We start from the raw sequence: 19,364 nt of genomic DNA, 5'->3' as shown, positions 1-19,364 counted from the left end.
GCAGAAGCTTTGAGAATCCAAGGGGTAACAAATTAAGTTAATTTTTTATCGTACAATAACAATAAACGAATCCAATTTCAAGCTACTTCAAAGAGCTATTAAAACAAGTTTTACGAGAAGGTTGATTTACTAATAATTAACTAAAGTACTTTCTAGCTTTCCATATTTTTCACCAAACATAGCTTTTAGGATATTCCTATGGAGCCCCCACCTTGCAACACCTGAAGCTGTTGCATGTAAGCCCTTCCAAATGAGCGCTTAGAGCATTAAATGGGGAATCACTTCATCATCTCATCATCATCATCCAAGTCTTATCTCAACTATATGTATTATCTCATGAATCCTGTTTTTTTCATTCGTTTCTGTTTAAAATCATATCCATTATTAAATTATGAGGGCTTAAATCATTTTATAATGATGATATACGATAGATATAAGGTAGATGGAATTAATGTTGTATATGCAATAGGATGTTACTGTAAAGTGCAAGGGGACAAAATAGTAAATTCAGGGAATGAGAGGACTTATTGGTTGAGGTGTGCCTAGAACACCATCCTTAATGTTGTGTTTGGAAACAATGCAAATAAGTGTAAATGCAAATTTGGATTAGTTTTGCACCAACAAATTTACCTTCTTACCAAACAGATTTTTAAATGAAATGGATGCAAATAGGAATTCCAATAAAACATATCTTTTTTTATCAAAAGCCCACTTGAATGCAAATTATTGATGTACTTTTACATCATATTGTCAATATAAATATGCATTGGAAATTGTGTTTTTTTGTCATTTTTCAATACATAAATGTAATGTTGCCAAACATTACATTGGTGTTTTTCTCTAGGATTCAACACGAGGGAAAAAAAAACTTTCGAAGTGGAGGAAATTTTGAAATTTAGTTAAAACTCAAAATAGAGTTTGTGTGAACATAATATGTGCAATTAACTGTAAAGGGTAAAATTACCCTTGCTAAACTTTTGAATCACACCTAGTGTCAACTAACATAACTACCATAATTAAAGTTGTGTTACAATGACTTTTGGAGTTATGGATTATGGAGTGCCCTTCTAAATAGCCAGCTGGTGCCATGTACAGAGAGAGCAGCAACTGCTAATCAATAGCTCCAAGTTAGATATTTGTATGAGTAGTCCTATAAGTTGGACAGATCTGTGAGTGGAAGACATGGTTTTTAAAACCGGACCAGATTGGACGGTCGGACCAGAAAAACGGGAACCGGTTACCTGATTGATTCTGTTTTCTTTCAAAACCGTTGATTTTGGTCAACAAACTGCTAAACCGACCGGTTAACTGTTCGAATGGTTCTGACTATTTTTCAGTTTTTCTAATTTATTTTAATTTTTTTTTTGTCAGAACAGGCTGACTGTTCAGGTCAAACGGTTGGATTGTTTGAACTGGTTACCGAACCCCTGACCAGTTCAGTCACCGGTTCGATTTTAAAAACCATGGTGGAAGACACTGCTTAGCTCATGGGGTCTTTGGTTAAAAAGGCACCCTTATTTTACTACCAGCCATTAAGTTTGTGTTTGCTACCTTGCTGTTTCAACCTGAAACGTATTGGGTTGATTAATTAATACAAATTGCCGTTTTCTATAGACATATCCCACCAAACATGCATTTCTCACTAATTTGTCTTTCATCAGCCTAAAAGGTTTCATATGAAAACAATATGAGAACAACAATGATACTAAACACAAATGTAAATTAAGAAAGAAAGGTAGTTCTTAAGGTGGAATTTTTGAGTATGGAATGGTGGGTCCTTGAACCTCTTAACATAGGACAGATGGAAAATTATGGAGCCCAGACAAGTAGAGACATAGGAGAGCAAATCAGCCCCCCACAACATCCAACAGCATATCCCTGCCGTGTATTGGAACATCTCACGATGATAATACCAGAAATGATGATGTTATTATCAGGAAATGTTCACAATACACAGCGGCAATATACTGTGGGACGTTGTGAGGGGCTGATTTGAACTCGAGACATAGAAGATGCATGGAAGAACCTTTATGCTAAGTAATGTTAGTCTATTATTATTACTACTACCACTATATATAATTGTTATTGTTATTGTTATTATTATTATTATTATTATTATTATTATTATTATTTAATTCTTAAATTAATTAATTGTAAAATTAATTATAGTTAATTTGATAATACATATAGAAATATGTTTATATATTAAGTGATAGTATTAATTTTTGCAAATTATTTTTAAGTTTTATAAGTATAACTAATGTTTTTAAATAATTAATTAATTATTTTATTAGTTTATTCATTATTATTAGAAATTTATATTCAAATTTTAAGTATACTCTCATTTTAATTAAAATTATTTTGAATATTAAAAATTTTAAATATATCCATATTATAATTAGTTATAATTAAAATACTTATACATTAATTGTAGTAATGATAGGTAAATAAATAGATGGAAAATATTTACATTTGATTGGTTGGTTGTAAAAAAATGAAAAATAGTAGGAAAAACAACTCCAATAACACTTATTAATTAATTAAATGTTAAATATTTTTTTAATTAATTAATAATGTTTTCTATTATATTATAATTTTTATTTTATTGGTAATCATTAATTAATTAACTAATTTGTTCATTAGGGGTGAGTGTTCAATTTGACTCCGAATCTCCTGCCCACAAGAACTCTACCCACGCCTGCCCACAATACACTATCCCCCGTGAATTGGGAACATCTCCCCTTACATAACACTATGCAGAGGATGAGATGTTCCCCATGTATGGCTGCAATAAACATGGACAAAGTTCTCATGGGTAGGAGATCCAGACTCATTCAATTTAAGTGCATGACTAGGCCTATAGCTTGAAAAAATTGAGAAGGGTTGGATTAGGCTAATATTTGAGGTAAAATTAGAATTAAAAAGTATGAACCCAACCTAACTTGAAGCTTTGGAGTTTGATTAATGTTATGGTAGAGTGTTCCACAACTAAGGTTGGTTTTGGTTTACCAATACTTGACATAACCTAGCCTAACTTGCACTAGGGCAGTCAATGGGTCAAGTACAACTGATGGACAAAAAATCGATTTGGGTCGGTTTTAGGTCCTAATGCATTATCCTTAGAGCCAATTGCCCCAAGAACCTGTCCATTTGGTTATAGGTCTAAAAATTACAAACCTTGTTGAGCCCAATTCAATTATAGGTCCTTAAAATTTCTTATCGGGTCGATTTCGATTCCAACTGGACCCAACCCAAACCCAATCCATTGACAACCCTAACTTGCACCCCCTAATCATGACCTAGTAGGGCGTGCCAATCAAAAAATATAGAATAATAATGGAAAAACATCAAAAATTAATTAAAAATCTGATATCTTAATTAAAATACTAAAAATAATTAAAAAATAAATTAATTATATTTTATTGCAAAAAGTACTGAATAACAATGAGTGGGGAACCCATTCCGTTGGCGATCGGGGATGAAGGACAAATTTTATCCGATGAAGATTGATTACAAGGATGAGTTAATTTCAGAATCGGGATCGGGGCGGAGAATATCATCCTCGCCCCGTTGCCATTCCTACCGTAAACTGTATTTAATATTAATATATATATTAAAAATAAAAATATTCATTTTCAATTTTAATTTTAACATTGAACTTTCCCCCCCTTCTGATTCATTGTTCGATACTCTAATTTTCTTCCTCAACATCACCGGAGCCAGGCTAGTCAGGTCTCCCATTATACATCGTTGAAGCTACTCTACCGATTCAACCAAAATAGTCGCTGATTTAGTTTGGCGTCCAAATACCATCGCGCACACAAGCCAAATATCCTCTCGACAAACACTATTCACCTTCTCGCTGCAAGTAAACGAGTTCCTCCTCTCTTTTCTTCTTTTTCTTCCCCATTTCTTCTCTTTTTTTTGTCCTTTTCTCTTCTCTTCTACCTCTTTTCCTCTCTTAGAGAAATCTGCTGATACTGTCCCCTTTTCCTCAGGATTTTGAAGTTTAGCGCTTGAGATTAGGGTTGGAGTCAGCCATACAGAAGGAAATAAGTTTGTTGAAATTAAGTTTATTCAACCTGGTGTTTGGATCATTCGGCAGCATGGGATTAAGGTGAAAGTAATCTCAGTCCATTTATTATATCTTTCATGCATCTCAATTCATTCCATTATTAATTTCTTTCTGCTGCAACTCCAATCATTACTTCCTGTATTGCGTTGAGAACATGTCAATGAGATAGATGGACAAATTAGGATATCTTATTTTGTAGTCTGAGAAAGCAACCCAATTCACTATAGGCACATAGGTTGCTCAAATTTCTTGCTGAATGTATGCAGAGTATTAGTTCCCCCAGTGCCAGAACAAGCTTTTGTAGTTACCCCAATTTCAATATCCAATGACAGTTTCTCTTTCTCTCAAATGCCAGCATTGCAGTAGGAATTTGTTACTTGAACACAGTTATCATGGTCTCCAGCAAGCTTCTTCAGAATATAAAGACCAAAGTGACTGAAGGCTGAAAATTCATAGTTTTCATGGTCCAAGACTACATGTCTCTGGCAGAATTCATCGGCTGCATCATTGGAACTCCGACAAGTGTAGAGCAGCGATGACATTGATTCCATCACACCAGGAATTCCAGCAACATGGAGGGAATTTTGTTTTTTCCCTCCTAATTCTGACAATATCTCTGCTGCAGCTTGCCTCATCTCTTCTTGCTGTGAATGTCCAACATCTCCACCAGTCTCAATTATTGATATAGATACACCTATTTTTTGCAGTGTCTTTGGAAAACTTGAGATTGGTTGATAACTTTTGAAGAATCCTAGCTCCAATGAGCTGCTCATCAGAGGAACCAGAGGCTAAGAGCTCCATGCCTCCATGGCAAAAGAAACCAGATCCATTTTCAAGCCATCAAAGATGCCGTCATTTTCATGCATTTTCTTTTGCAAAATTTCTATATTTTTTGTAATTTTATACATTTTCTTTAATTTCTACAAAACTTGTGCAATTTCTGCATCTTTTATATTTCTACAAATTTCGCTAGCCGGTTCGAATATATATATATATATTTGATATTTAATATATATATAATAAAAATATTATAATTCTTAATTTTTTAAATATAGAATAATTTTTTTATATAGGATTTTTATTTTTATAAAATATTAATAAAATATATAATAAAATATTTTTATAAAATATAAAACAAGCCAAGCTGACCTGAGCTTGAGCTTATAAACTCTTGAATTGAGCCGAGCTCGAGGTCAAGGTTGTTGCTCGAAACTTGAGCCTTATAGTATAATCTTGAGCCGAGTTCGAGCTTGATACTATTCCGCTCGGCTATCCACCCTAGGTTTCATGACGATGGTTTCAAATTCGGCAAGGCAATAGGGTAGCTGGACGGGTACTCAAAACACGTATTGACGAATCCGACCAGCATGCAAGAGCTGGACAAACTGCAAGGAGTCGCCTGTGATGTGAGGAGGGGGATGGAGGGAGTTTGGAGGAGACAAGCCTTTTAGATATCCTCCAATCTGTTTGTTTCTATGACAACTCTTTTGGTCATTTAGTCGAACGGTATATCTCCACAAATTTCTGACAAAGGCCTACGGGTTCATCATCGTTAATTTAATCCACCGAATACCAGTTGAAGTAGAGGTGAAGTAAGAGCGAGTATAGGGTGAAGAGTGGTTTTGTTGATTGTTTCAATAATTTGAATGGTGTAAAATAGAGAGGAGGGGGAGTGGGTAGAGATAGGGAAGGTCGGTACTGGTTCGGTTCTCGGTTGTGGCTTGACATCGTTTACGATTAAAGCTATATTTCGATAAAAGAGCAAACAGATGATGGAAGTGGAACTGAGTAATGAATGCTTATCAAGCGTGTGATTTGTACAGGTTATTGAGACAAGGAGGCAGGTTACTGAGAAGGGTGATTTTATCATCAATATGATCTCTGAAATCAGATTTTATCATCAAGCATTTCATTTTTAAAGGGACTTTCACTCGAATATGGCCAATTTGGTTATGGTTTGTTATAACTTACAAATTTGAATTGCATTTGTGGTACGAATACCACCATTTCGTGTTGTATCACTTAGTCGCCAGTCGCCGAAGGAAAGGAGAAGAGTGATTTAGAGAGACGGAAGTTCGTATCTTTCTTCGCACATGGACTAAGGGAGTCCCGCGTTTAGGAGAAGTGGCGTTCCCTAAATGGGAGGACATTGATGGCGGACAGAGTGGGAAGACAGACGATTCCAGCCCGAGTCCCCTGTAGTCGTTACGCTGCAGCTAATGAGGTTTTTCAGTAAAATTTCTTTTTCGTGAAAAACATAATCTGAGTTTTCCATGGGATCTCTGGTTCGATTCGTCAGTCGTAAGAGGCTTCAATCCATACACTCCTCCGTAATGATTTCTTTGTATCGAGACACTGTATTCGATCACTCTCTTTCATCCAGGTATTGCTTCTTCACCTCTAGGTTCGTTCTTTTTCAAGGATTTTGTAGTTTAATGTTTCTTTTTATTTTTACTGATAAAAAGTGTTTCTTTTTTATTTTTGTGGTTTGGATATCACCTTGCATCCATTTCATCGTGTTCACTTTCAAGATTTCATTTTGGATTTTATAGTAACGAGATAGTTTATAATTCTTCCACTTAAATATTAGTTAGATTAATTAGGTTAATTACGTATTTTAGCATTTATTTCAACAATTAGTACAATGGGCTAGTCTCTTTCTGATTGCTGATTGAGGCTAATTATGGTAGCATAATGTTAGTAACATGATCTGTGAGTAGCTGACTGTGAAGTCACCAACTAAAGTCTGCTGAACTGTCAGCTTCGACTGGATTTGCATGATATAGTTGAAACTTCCATTTTCCTTTTTTCTTTTTCTCCCAACTCATCCTTATCTGAATGCACCTTCTCTAGAACTGAGGGCTGGTCAGACCTTACATGTATTGCATTTTGTTATGAATGTCAACCATGTGGATTCCCTTTCCCATTGGTGGTCGTTCTGATTTTGCCAGTGGATAGGTCTGTTTCTACAATCAGCAACTTTAAGTTGCAAAAGGGTTTTGAATGAGAATGGTTTCTCAAAAATAATGATCTTTAGTTCTTTACTAGTGTTTTCTTTCATACTTGAAGAGAAGAGAAAACTTTCCAGTCCTTTTTATCTTTCTTCCATTCATTTTCAAGTGGATTAGAATGGTTGACTGAGGAAGGTGATTTCCATCAGTAATTGGATGGATGTTTACATGGTTCAGTTGGCCCTTGGCCCCAGAGGCATCTTATTTGAGAAGCTAAAGCTTTGGCATACCGGTTGAACAGCTTGTTCATGTAGATTTGTAGATCAGCAGATGACAAAGAAGGGGGTAGGTAGACTGACTTAGTAGGCCTGAGATTTCATTTACTAAGCCTTCTATATACTTTTATTTCTTGAGAAATGTCACTTTAAGATGTTTACTTGTTCCTTGCATTGTACAATAAGGGACTGTACATTGAGGATTTACAAAAAAAACATACTTAAGGGTGGATTCGTGCCGAGCCAAGCTGAATAGTACGAGGCTCGAGCTTGGCTCTCCAAGGTAGTACAAGGCTTGAGCTCGAGCTTGGCTTGAGTCAAAAACTCGTAAGCTTGAGCTCAATTTGAGAAAAAATGTTTTATAAAAATAAAAAATTATATATAAAAAATATTTTTTATTTGAGAATTAAAAAATTAAGAATTATAATATTTTTATTATATATATATTATTTTCTATAATTTTATTATATATATGTATATTCGAGCTTGGCTCGCGAACCTCATGAGCCGAGCTCTATTAGGCTCGAGCTCGGTTGTAACCGAGTCAAGCCAAGCTTTTCACGAGCCAAGCTCGAGTAGCTCGTGAAGAGCTTGGCTCGTGGCCACCCCTACAATTAAGAAAGTAAAAGAGTATATCTGTGAAAAAATTTCACAGTCAAAAAAGCATTGTAAGGCTTTCCTTTAAACCAACCATTCATGGCTGCCCAAGACAGAAGCATTCCTGATTCTCTTGGTTACCACAGCTTCTTCACTTATACTGTTTTCTAAAGATACGTGCATTTCTTCCTCACTCGTTCTATTATATATTATTATTAATAGTGTTGTGTTGTGAATTTGCGATTGTTAATTTGTTATTACTGATTAAAAATGAAATGGACTTATTGAGGTTCAATTTTGAAAACGAAATATTTGATGTTCTGTTTGGACAAAACAAGTGTGATGTTTAAACATACCAGGATTAGAAATTTGTCCATAAAATATATTTTCACACATGAAGCTAAGGTGGCATCCTTTTCCCCCCAATCCACTACTTTTTCCATGGAGCTAGTTTAAAGCCTCTGTCATTTTTTCCTTGTCTGAACTATATGGGGCCGACTAAGTTAAAAGCCTCCATCATGTGCTAATTTCAATTTTCAAGGTCATTTGTCACATGGACTCTCCTAAATGAACAATGTGTTTGTGTCAGACATGCATTCACCACAGTCCATGGATTATTGAGGACATTTTTACATGACATTTTCTGTCTCCTAACATCATCATCATCAAAGCCTTGTCCCTAGTGGCAGAGCCAGGAACTTTCTTTTGGGGAGAGCAAGTTAAATAAGAAAATGAGATAGGGAGTAGAGGAGGTAGGGTTTGGAGAGAAATGGGGCAGGAAGGTTTGGGTCTATTAACAGTTTTTTTTTTTTTAAGAAAAATAAACAAAATTTTTTGTTTTGTGAGTTGAAGGAGGGTTAGGGAGTGATCCTTAACATTTTAGTGGGACTTTCAAGGTTAGGGGGACCCACTTAATTATGCTTCTGACCCTGTCTCTACTTACTAACTACATAGATAGTGGTTTTAAGACTTTTAACAGAAAAGTTTGGGGGGGGGGGGGGGGCTAAGGACCCCCCACCATGCTTTGCTCCACCCCTGCTTATCCCAACTATATGGGCTTGGGGCGCTTGGCTACATGAATCCTGTTTTGCCTTTCTGTTCTGTCTAGTGTCATATCCATTGTTAAATAATAAGTGCTTAATCATTTCTTGATACTTCAAACCATGCCCTTTTCGGTCAGCCCCTATCCCTTGTAGCCCCTTCAACTTGCCACAGATCACTTCTATCTCCTTGCCCTTCTGTCTCCTGGCTTATTTGATATAAATGAACAGACAATGTAACAAATGTGACTTGGTAATCAAGGCAACATTTTTTGCAGTTATATAATCTTAGAAAGCATAAAATATGAACTATTTTAATAGTATAAACTTTTCCATAAACATTTCCACGAGTCCATGTTTTCTCATCTTGCTGAATCAGACTCCTGGATGGACATGTGTCAGAAACCCTTATTGTTTAAATGAACTTCTAAAGAACCAAAATGGCCAAATTCTGGTAATATTGCCTGAAGTAGAATTTGTTGTTCTCTTTCTATGGATTAGTTATCTATGTATGTGTATTTTAGATTTATTTATTTGTTTCCAATTCCCACTTTTAGTCTGTGTAGAAGCTCGAATGAATAAGAAAGCGAGTAAATTTCTCCTTGGCTTTCAAATCTGATGGTCTTTCAAGGCTAAGCAAGACCCTCTCCTTCAATAATATTGGTTTTTAGGGACACTGCAGTGTTTGATAATAATGTTTATCTGATGACTTCTTTGTACTACTTTATGATTAATAGCTATCATTCTTTTTACAGGGATTCTCTGGTCTGTTTCTGCTGTCCAATTCAAGCCATGCCCAGACTCTTATATTTGCAGAGGACAATTTTCTTTAAACCTTTTTTTACTTGTGTTGCATGTGCACACCAGAGAAGCTATGGAGCAACTAGCTGTAGCTTAGAATCATTATGCACATCTACTCTGTTTTCTTCTTTGTGCTCAAAAAATACAAATTTGCATGAAATCCATAATGCTCTTTTAAAATGGCAACGAGTTAAATACATGAGCAATGTTCCAGTGATGCTAAAAACAGACAATGATGTGGTTAGATTTTGCCCTGATAAGTTACTGCCTGACAAGAATGGGTCCCAAATAAAAGGGAAGAAGATGCCCAAACGTGTGAAGATGTCCAAAAAAGCAAAACTAAATGAACTCAGATTCTACCGACTCAAGGCCAAGAAGAAGATCAGGTCCCCAAATCCAGAAGTTAGGATTAGATACAAACTTGAAAAGGTTGGTATACTTAATGCAACTCTTCTTTCCCTGTTTAAGATGCCACTTTCTTTCTACCATGTAGATGTTCTAGACAAGTTTTAAATAAAAATTACATGAATAAATTCTTTATGTACATTCTCATTCTTCCTGGAATCCTTAAATTATCTATGAGCTTGAGCCTTTATATTGGCCTCACTGTAGGATTCACTATTTTCAAGTGATTTCACTAGGAGGAGAAGAGGGGGATATCACATATTCCATCTTGCATTAGTGTCTTTCTTCTGTTTTCATCCAATATATATATCTCCAGTAATGCAAAATATTAGATCAATATCACTGTAAATTTTATTTTACCTGCCACAGGCTAAACGGAAGGAACTGTGGCTGATTGAAAAGCTGAGGAAATTTGAGGTTCCTAAAGCTCCGGCTGAAACATATGATCCGGAAATTTTGACTGAAGAAGAAAGATTTTACCTAAAGCGCACTGGTGAGAAGAAGAAGAATTATGTCATAGTTGGAAGACGTGGAGTATTTGGAGGTGTGGTTCTCAATATGCATCTCCATTGGAAGAAGCATGAAACAGTGAAGGTTGTTTGTAAACCCTGCAAGCCTGGGCAGGTCTATGAATATGCTGAAGAACTTGCACGGCTAAGTAAAGGCATTGTAATTGATATAAAAGCCAACAATACTATAATATTCTACCGTGGAAAGAATTATGTCCAACCACAGGTTATGTCACCTCCAGATACCCTATCCAAGAACAAGGTACTGGTCTCCTTCCATCCTCTATTTCATCTTGGAAAGAAAAGATTCAGTAGCTTTATTTATTCACTTGCATTTTGATAAAGAAAAAAGAGCATAATTAATAAGAACCCTGAGAATATGGGAAAGAGTTATAGAGGTGCATAATTAATGGCAGATGTTATGGACCTTGTCATCAGCACCCTGAGAAGCTGGGAATATCCAAACCTTGAAAGTAGGGGTGCTCATGGTTCAGTTAACTTAACTGTGGGCCAATTTTCCAAACTGAACCGGTTATTGGAAAAACGTGAACTTAAATCGAATTGAAGCCAATCAGTTAACTGGTTGTTCAGTTTGGTTCGTCTATTTTTTGGCTTTTTGATATTTATAATATATATTATAAATAATATACAAATATGTAATAAAAATACTAGAAATACATATAATATATTATTTTATAAAGAATAAATAATATATTATATATTTATATATAATGCATATATATATATATCATTTATATATAAAAAATATACCGGTTGGTGCAGTTAACTGCTGGTTTTTTGTATTGGTTAACTGAAATTGGACCAGTAACTTCGGTTGTTCAAAAATACTAAACCAACTGGTTCGGTTAACCAGAATATTTGGTTTGTTTTCTCGGTTTTTGATGATCACCCCTACTTGAAAGAAGGAAAATCAATACTTTGTTATCTTATATGAGGAGGGTTGGGCACTCCTTTTTGTAAACCCTTATCTTCTTTTTAAATCCTGTTCTCCCATTCTAAAACTAAGGAACACCAAAACCTGTTAACTTTGAACAGGACAAAACCTAGTTGACTGACAACTATGACTTTGACTTAAATGTAACTTTTAATGTCATCAGTATTACTATTACAACTAATCTAATATAACAATAACTTCCAAATTTTATACAAGCTCAAAGTAAAATAAAAATGACCATATAATCAGAAAATAGCTACTATTTATTATGAAAATGTCCCATGTAGCTATCTAGTTGACAATATCTCCATATCCACAAATCAAATTGTTATGAGATTTCATGTGATGCAATAATGTGCCAAAGTCAACTGTGGATAAAGTTACTTTCTGATCAAATGGTTGGGTTTCTCAATATAATGAATTGTTCTCAAGCTGGGCATCCTGGGAAGTGCAGCACTGCAAAATTTCCTTGTTCCTTCCTTCAGCTTTATGTCTTTGTCTCTATAACTCTTTATCATTTCTCCCCATTTTGAGTGAACTCAACTCTGATGAGTTTATGCCTGATACTATTCATATTGCCTGCCTTTTGTCCATCATGGTATCCTATTTTTTCTAAACTCATTTTATGAATTTATTGCTTCTTGATTCTAAATATTTGCTTCAGGTAACATTTTCTCTTATAGCTAAGGACTGGTACCCAATGTTGGTCTCAGATTTTTTTTGGGGGGTGGGGGGTGTGTTCACAAAGTGGCTGCTCTCTGACTTGAATCCATTTTCTCTTGCTCTCAGCTTGAGATTTTACTATCACACCAAGCAGTGATCCCCATTTTTGCTCTTATAGATGTTTTACAAAAATAGAATTGTTGTTGTTGTTGTTGGTGGTGGTGGTGTTGGTGAAGGCTTTGAGTTTCCAGATATGGGAAAAGATGGAAATTCCTATTTTATGTGTATTTCTTCTTTTAAACCTGATTAGAATGTATCTGTCATTTCAGACGTGACTATTATTTATACTCTTATCTTGCACATATATGGTGAAATCTTAGCTTCAATATGCTAATATTCTCTTTCTGCGCTTCTATTTCTCTGAATGTTGCAGGCCTTGGAAAAATATAGGTATGAACAGTCCCTTGAACACACAAGCCAGTTTATTGAAAAATTGGAGAAAGAGCTAGAAGAGTACCATAAGCACCTTGCTAGATACAGAAAGGGAAAAGAGACTGCATCAGACAATTCTACATCTAATATCTGATGGTATTTCTCTTTCATATCAGCTTTTATATATTTTAAATATGGCTAAAAGGAAAAAAATAAAGGGAAATCTCCTGTAGGGTTGGTAATATTGGGATGCTCTTGTTTACTGGGCTTTTTCTTGCCCCGTGACCACAAATGTAATATTTAAGTTGAATCCAACCATATAGGTGGCTGAAGCTTTGGATCCTAGTCCAGCCTCTATCTGGTTATGATTGTCATGTCCATGTAATGGTTAGTGAAATCTCAGGCAATGATTTTCATTTCTAAGCTAACTAAGTTCAGGCAAGAACATAATCCTAGCTGCATTCAAAATTACAAGAAAGAGTCATGAATCATCATGTATTAAAGCACCAAGTGCTCATCTTTAATCTGAAGGTGGAGAGCAAAGTTTGATAAGGAATCTGAAGGAGCTGGTGAAGAATTTTGAGCTCATCTCTTTGATAAGAATTGCATAGCAAGAATTAACTTAGAGGAAGAGGAACTGAACTTTGTTGCAAATATTTTGGAGTGTTCTATCGCTAGTTGGCCCTTGACCTACCTAGGACTGCCTTTAGGTGCAAAAGGAAAGTAGATTATGGAACCCCGTAGCGAGAAATGTGCAAAGAAACTGGCAGCTTGGAAGAGGAATTATGTATCTCTGGGAGGATGGATTACCCTGATCAAATCCACACTTTTTAACCTGCCAATCTATTTCCTATCAGTGTTTAGAATTCCCCAAAAAGAAGCCAAGAGAATTGAGAAGATTATGAGAGACTTCTTGTGGTAGCCGGATGATGGAAGGAATGATCATTTGATTAAATGGGAGGTGGTTTGTAGAAATCTTCAACAAGGAGGATTGGGTATTGGTTGTGTGGATAAAAAGAATAAGGCATTGTTAGGGAAATGGCTTTGGAGGTGGCCAGTGTAAAAGGATAGACTGTGGCATGAAGTAATAGCCAGCATACATGGAAGGTTGGGATGCAGGTGTATCCAACAGAGCTACTCTGGCCTTGACTTGGAAAGCTATTCGCAATATCCTACCTCACTTTCTCCGCTTCATCAGGTATGATGTTTGTTTTGTGTTTGTTTTGGGATTTCTGTTAAATTTTGGGAGGATATTTGGCTTGGTTCTTGTCTGTTAATGGAACTTTTCCCCTCATTATACTCAGTTTCTTTGTATAAAAATGAGTTTGTATCAAGGTTTGTTGTTTCCCCTTCAAATTCTATGGACCTTAGTTGGGACTTTGGATTCCATAGAGGTCTTAGGGATAACGAAAATTTGGCTTGTCCGAACCTTCTACAACTCTTTCAAAATGTTTGCTTGGAACCTGGTAAACCGGATAAGTTGGATTTGGGCCCCCAACCCTAAGGGCTTGTTCTCTTGTGCTTCTTTGTTCAAGACCTTTTGTGATTCTTCAGTTTCTTCCTTTCCCATCAAAGAGTTTTGGTGTAGACCCATTCAACCAAGGTAAGAGCCTTCTGCTAGGAAGTAGTTCGTGGGAAGATAAATATTATGGACTTGCTTCAGAAGAGAAGGCCTAACTCCTGCCTCTCCCCGAACTGGTGTGTCTTGTGCAAATCCAATAATGAGAGTTGTTTCCACTTACTGATTTCTTGCCTCTTTGTTGCAGATTTTTGGCTTTAGTTTTCTTCTTTGTTTGGGTGCAGGTGGACGTTACCTACAGAGGTTACTATGTTATTTGATCCCTCCTGTTTTACTTGGCCAAAGAAGAGAGGGACGACATTGTGAAGACGTATTAGAGCAGCCTTGATTTGGACCATTTGGGAAGAAAGAAATGCAAGAATCTTCTTAGAAAAGGAGAGAAGCATGGAAGAAATCAGGTTTTGTGTGATGGTTATAGTCATCCACTGGATAAAGACACTGGAGTTGTTCTCCCAGTTCTCCTTTGACGACATTTGGAGGAATTGGGAGATAGCTGCTAAAAGCTCTAAGGGGAAGGATAGAATGGAGGTGGCCTGGACACCACCGATTGAAGGTTTTGCCAAACTGAATTTTGATGGGAGTTGCCGAGGTAAGCCAGGCTTTTGTGGAATTGGAAGGGTGGTGAGAGATGGAGAAGGTAAACTTGTAGCACTGTTTTATGGTCCTGTGTGTATGGGGGACTCTCTCAAAGCTGAACTGCTTGCTGCAATCCAAGGGGTGCAAATAGTTAGTGAGCTTAACTTGACAAACTGGTGGTAGAATGGCTAAGGAATCCTGAGTCTATAATTTGGTGTTACAGGTGTGAATGAAAAAAATTTACTTGGCTAACCAGGAATATGAGTTTAAGGATACAATGGGTGAAAGATCAGCAAATGGGATGGCGGATGCTTTGGCTAAAAAGGGGTGAACAGGTCTAGTTGATTCAGTGCACAGTTGTGATTTGTTTTTTTTCTGTATGAGAGGTAGCAGCTCTTGTCTCTCTAAGGGATGATTGTAAAGTCTTTACTTTAAGAATTTTAATAAAATTTTAATTATTCATAAAAAAATGCTCCAAGCGCTCTAATTTTGTGAAATAACCTGTGATAGTGAGACTCTCACCTTGCCAGTAGTTGTCACTCAGAAATTTTTTTATGGAAAAACATATTTGGACACCAGAATTGGTTTTTCGGAAACTGGGCAATTATTTGGTATTTTGCTGAACGACAATGGGCTCTTTACCACGTTGCATGTCGGCAAAATTTTGGAAGTCTATCTAACAGCCTTGAATGGTCAAATGCTTGGTCACTGTAATTGGTCCTCCACTACAGCCCTAGTCATGCAGGCAAACAGAGATGGACATATGGTAAGGAAACACCAACTGTTCTACACTCGCCCGATGTTTAAGGCTTAGTCTGAGGTATACCATGTTGCGTGTAGGCCAATTCAACCTGGTTGGACCTTTTCTTCCCTTCTATGGTCAACCATTATGGAGGCCATTACCCAATGTTGGTCCCAGCTATCTGGGATCTTGGGAGGGGTAGATTTGGTATGCCCTCAGATTCATACCCACATTCTTAAGCTTGCCAGCCTGGGATTTTACCATTAACCAAATAATGGCCCCCTTATGGTGAACCATTATGAATAGGATAATATAACAATAGCTAAACTTAAGAAGATATGAAAAAAAATCTTTTGCCTGTATAAAGGAAACACGAATTGTTTGTCATATATACCCTATGTCTTAAGACTAAAACATGGGAAGTCAGTCCAAACTGGTTGGACAATCGAGAATCAAATAAATAAGAGGATAATTTATGAAATGATATATTTTTGGGGGTTGAGAGTGGAGTGATGGACGGAATAACTAAATATTATTAAGGAAAAAGGTAATTCCCTTTGTCTTGGTATGGTAGTGTAGTTTTGTCACTTTGTTGAAGGCATTTCTTCGTTTTTCCAAATGTGTTTTGCATCTCAATGTTTTAATAGCTTGATCTTTCAATCGTACTTCAACTATACTATGTGTTTTGCACTTTTTGTTTTCTTTATTGCTTCATTGAATTGTGTAAATGCTTTCAGCTTCAGGTATGAGAAGCATGGAGGAAATTTTACATGGTTCTCTCTCTCTCTCTCTGGTAGGGAAAGAGGAATCAGGGGCTAAACAACTTGCCAACATTAGGGTATCCCATCCACTAATCCTTGATGATATTGGCCAACAGGCTTTGGATTGGAGTCCAAGACAAGCCTCATCAGCCAATCAGCTGCAGAAGTTCCTCTATGAAACGTGTAAGAGATCTTTAACTTGGGCATTATTTGAACAATTTATCACTAAAATATCTATAATCAAAGCTCAAAGACAAGCAATGAAGATACACTTTGCCATAAATGCATTTCACCACCACATTGCAATTCCCTCAATCCATAAGGCTCATGTCCTTCATTTAACTTATCACATCTTACAAGTTGCCCAGCCATTTGCATTATCAGAGTTCATGGCATTCTAATCTTCCATAGCATGGCTTTTCATATGCAAGACAGAGCAATCACGAGCTACAAAACTATTGGCTGTATTACCACCCCTCTTAACTGAAGCATAGTTAGTTTTACTCAAATGGGTGCCTTGGGAGAACAGTTTCACTGTGGAGTGCTTCTTGCACGCCTGCATCAAGGAGCGAGTTTATAAGCATCAAAATTTTATTCAACAAGGAGTTTAGCATGCTAGGTGGTGGTTTCTATCTTTCTCGAGGGATCTGCTTCTGTGTGTGCGTGTGGAAAAAGGTACTATATGTGCCTGTAATATGAAGTATTAGAAAAGAGACCACAGCACTTTGTTTAACCTTTACACACTTAAAATGAGGGCTTAACGGTTGGTGGGATGCCAGCCCGCTGCCATCAGGGTTTGGGCGGGTGGGTTAACGGTATGGGGATGGGCTACCTTCGTTGTGTAGCCTCAAGAAGATGAGTACCAAAACCAAAAAGAGAGGAGGGCTTGAGCAGTTGAACTCGGATCAATCCCTTTCACATCTATACTATACTACTTATAAAAGAGCAAATGCCCTTTCTTTCTAGAATTTTCATTGGACGTTTTCTAATCTCCTTGTTTAAGCATATAGCAGGCATAAAAAAGATATATATGTCATTTACTCTCACTTTAGAAATTGCTCACTTATAATCGTTTAGAAATTGCCCGTGAATTATAAATAGTTTTGTCTTAAAGATACTATCACTTGAAAATGCACACACGTGTTTACTAGTTCCACAAGTAGATGGGATCCTAATCTGAGATGTACGGCAAACCAAACTCATAACTTGAGGCTTCTAGAAGATAAAGTAGATTAACCAAGGTTTGGCTGAGGCTCGTTAGATCTGATTGTGGAGCTGTCTAAGTCCTATTGTTGCAGAGATGGAGGGTTCTTTTAGGTTTCCCTATCTGATTGTGGAGCTGTACAAGGTTTGTATAGGTTTCCCTATCTTTTCTTTCAAACCAAATACAGCCTTAAATTTTTCTTGAGAAGCCTGGTCTTAGTTTCTTGGATTCTAGTCTACAGTTGTATACCAAGGTTCTAAATTTCGGTATTGCAAAGTGTATCAGTATAGTATAGATACGGTGGAACGATTCAGGCAAATATGAATATCTAGCATGTTTTGATAAATCTTATAATTATATTAATAATACTAAATTTAAGATTGAAATAACTAAGATATAAATATATTTTACATTGGGGATGTTTGGACAATGAAAGAAGAATGAAATATTAAAAATTAATTAATATAACTTTTATTAATACAATTCTATCTTTTAAAGTTTTTTAAATTGGATTAAAGGTTAAAAAGTAAAACCTTTATTGCTTAAACAAATTTAGTGTGGTTAGACAGTTAGGGGGCAGTTGAGGTCATGGTTTTTAAAACCAAACCGGTGACTGAACCGGTCAGGGGTCCGGTTACCGGTTTGAATGGTCCGACTGTTTGACCCGAACAGTTGGCCCGTTCTGACAAAAAAATAAAAAAATTGAAAAATAGTCAAACCGTTCAAATGGTTCGAACAATTAACTGAACGGTTCAGTGGTTTGTTGACCAAAATCAATGGTTTTCGGAAAAAGCGGTTTTAGGGGAAAACAGAATTGGTCAGATGACTGGTTCCCGGTTTTTCCGATCTGGCTGTCTGGTCTGGTTTGGTTTTCAAAACCATGGTTGAGGTTGTTGTATGCTTCTATCTTATATTCCAAGAGAGAGATGGTAGCCAAGGAACTACTCTTGACTTGGCAAAATACGGAAATATGGTAGTGGTGATACACACTGAAATAGAAGCGATGGTAGCCAAGGGACTATTCTTGACTTGGCAAAATATGGAAATATGGTAGTGGTGGTACACATTGAAATTTGTCCACGAGTTCCAACGCAGGTAGAAGGCTATTGGAACTGAGAACCCAATAATAGAGTTGAACGTTTTGTCAAATTGTCTTCATCAGCTCCTTCGTGAGCAGGTCTTTAGCTGTATAGTTTTCGGTTTTGGTGGGTCATCTCCTCTATATGGATATGACATTGACACGATGGAATAAAAAAGTGCAGTGTGGGACAATAGAGTAAGATGGAATCAAAATCTGAAAATTGAATATGGGATTCTTGAGAGGTGGTTTATTTTCTTGGGTTCTCATTGATCAAGAATCCCATGTTCATTTTTCAGATTTATATGGGACCAGGGAAAGTTTATTTTCTTGGGTAGTACTTACCCGGGTAAGTGATACCCATCTCCTAGGTGGGTAGATAATTTTCCCACATAGGAGGAAAGTTGCCAACACTTGAATGAGACAAAAATGCCCTTTTTAATAATGAATTTTTATGGCTAAAATGGTCATTGCCTTATTTACATGAGAAATAAAAAAACATGGATAAATGCACTTACCCGGGTAAGTGTTTCCCAGGAAAACTTACTCAGGTAAAACTTACTGAAAAGCGAATGAGGCCTAAAAGTAATTTATCAAGTCTTGAGTTTCCCAAGTCTCCATTAACAGAATACATTATTATATAAAATACATTATTACTTCCAAATGTGCCTGTTAAAAGAAAACATTTTTTGGATTAAATTAATATATTATTATAATTATT

General features: G+C 36.3%; 1 protein-coding gene across 10 annotated transcripts; it reads left to right on the top strand.

Moving 5' to 3' along the window:
* The first annotated feature begins 3,712 nt into the window (after positions 1–3,712).
* On the top strand, positions 3,713–16,676 carry LOC104610726 (putative CRM domain-containing protein At3g25440, chloroplastic). Of its 10 annotated transcripts, none has more exons than XR_737484.2 (7): positions 3,713–3,868; positions 3,999–4,117; positions 4,439–6,458; positions 9,694–10,168; positions 10,514–10,915; positions 12,705–13,901; positions 14,507–15,328. XR_737484.2 is itself a non-coding variant. In XM_088893912.1 (7 exons), exons 3-6 carry the CDS (start codon positions 6,349–6,351, stop codon positions 12,855–12,857), a joined length of 1,140 nt encoding a protein of 379 aa, XP_088750038.1. In that variant the 5' UTR covers positions 3,713–3,868; positions 3,999–4,117; positions 4,439–6,348; the 3' UTR covers positions 12,858–12,859; positions 16,398–16,676. The 10 variants fall into 10 exon arrangements, 9 of the variants coding, with proteins under 9 accessions (XP_088750038.1, XP_010275784.1, XP_088750036.1 ...); XM_088893912.1 differs by lacking the exon at positions 14,507–15,328 and adding an exon at positions 16,398–16,676 and having other exon boundaries at positions 12,705–12,859; XM_010277482.3 differs by lacking the exon at positions 14,507–15,328 and adding an exon at positions 16,338–16,676 and having other exon boundaries at positions 12,705–12,859.
* Positions 16,677–19,364: the final 2,688 nt, after the last annotated feature.

This window comes from Nelumbo nucifera, chromosome 8 (assembly GCF_055504915.1).
Source record: "Nelumbo nucifera cultivar China Antique chromosome 8, China Antique-T2T, whole genome shotgun sequence".
NCBI lineage: Eukaryota > Viridiplantae > Streptophyta > Magnoliopsida > Proteales > Nelumbonaceae > Nelumbo > Nelumbo nucifera.
Note: the sequence above shows the minus strand (reverse complement) of the source record. Positions and strands in the feature narration are given on the sequence as shown.

Excerpts from the sequence above, each read along its gene's own strand:
- LOC104610726 (XM_088893912.1), top strand. The coding sequence starts at position 6,349 with ATGGGATCTCTGGTTCGATTCGTCAGTCGTAAGAGGCTTCAATCCATA. Across the intron at positions 6,459-9,693 it reads GATCACTCTCTTTCATCCAG|GGATTCTCTGGTCTGTTTCT; the intron begins GTATTGCTTCTT and ends TTCTTTTTACAG. Across the intron at positions 10,916-12,704 it reads ATACCCTATCCAAGAACAAG|GCCTTGGAAAAATATAGGTA; the intron begins GTACTGGTCTCC and ends TGAATGTTGCAG.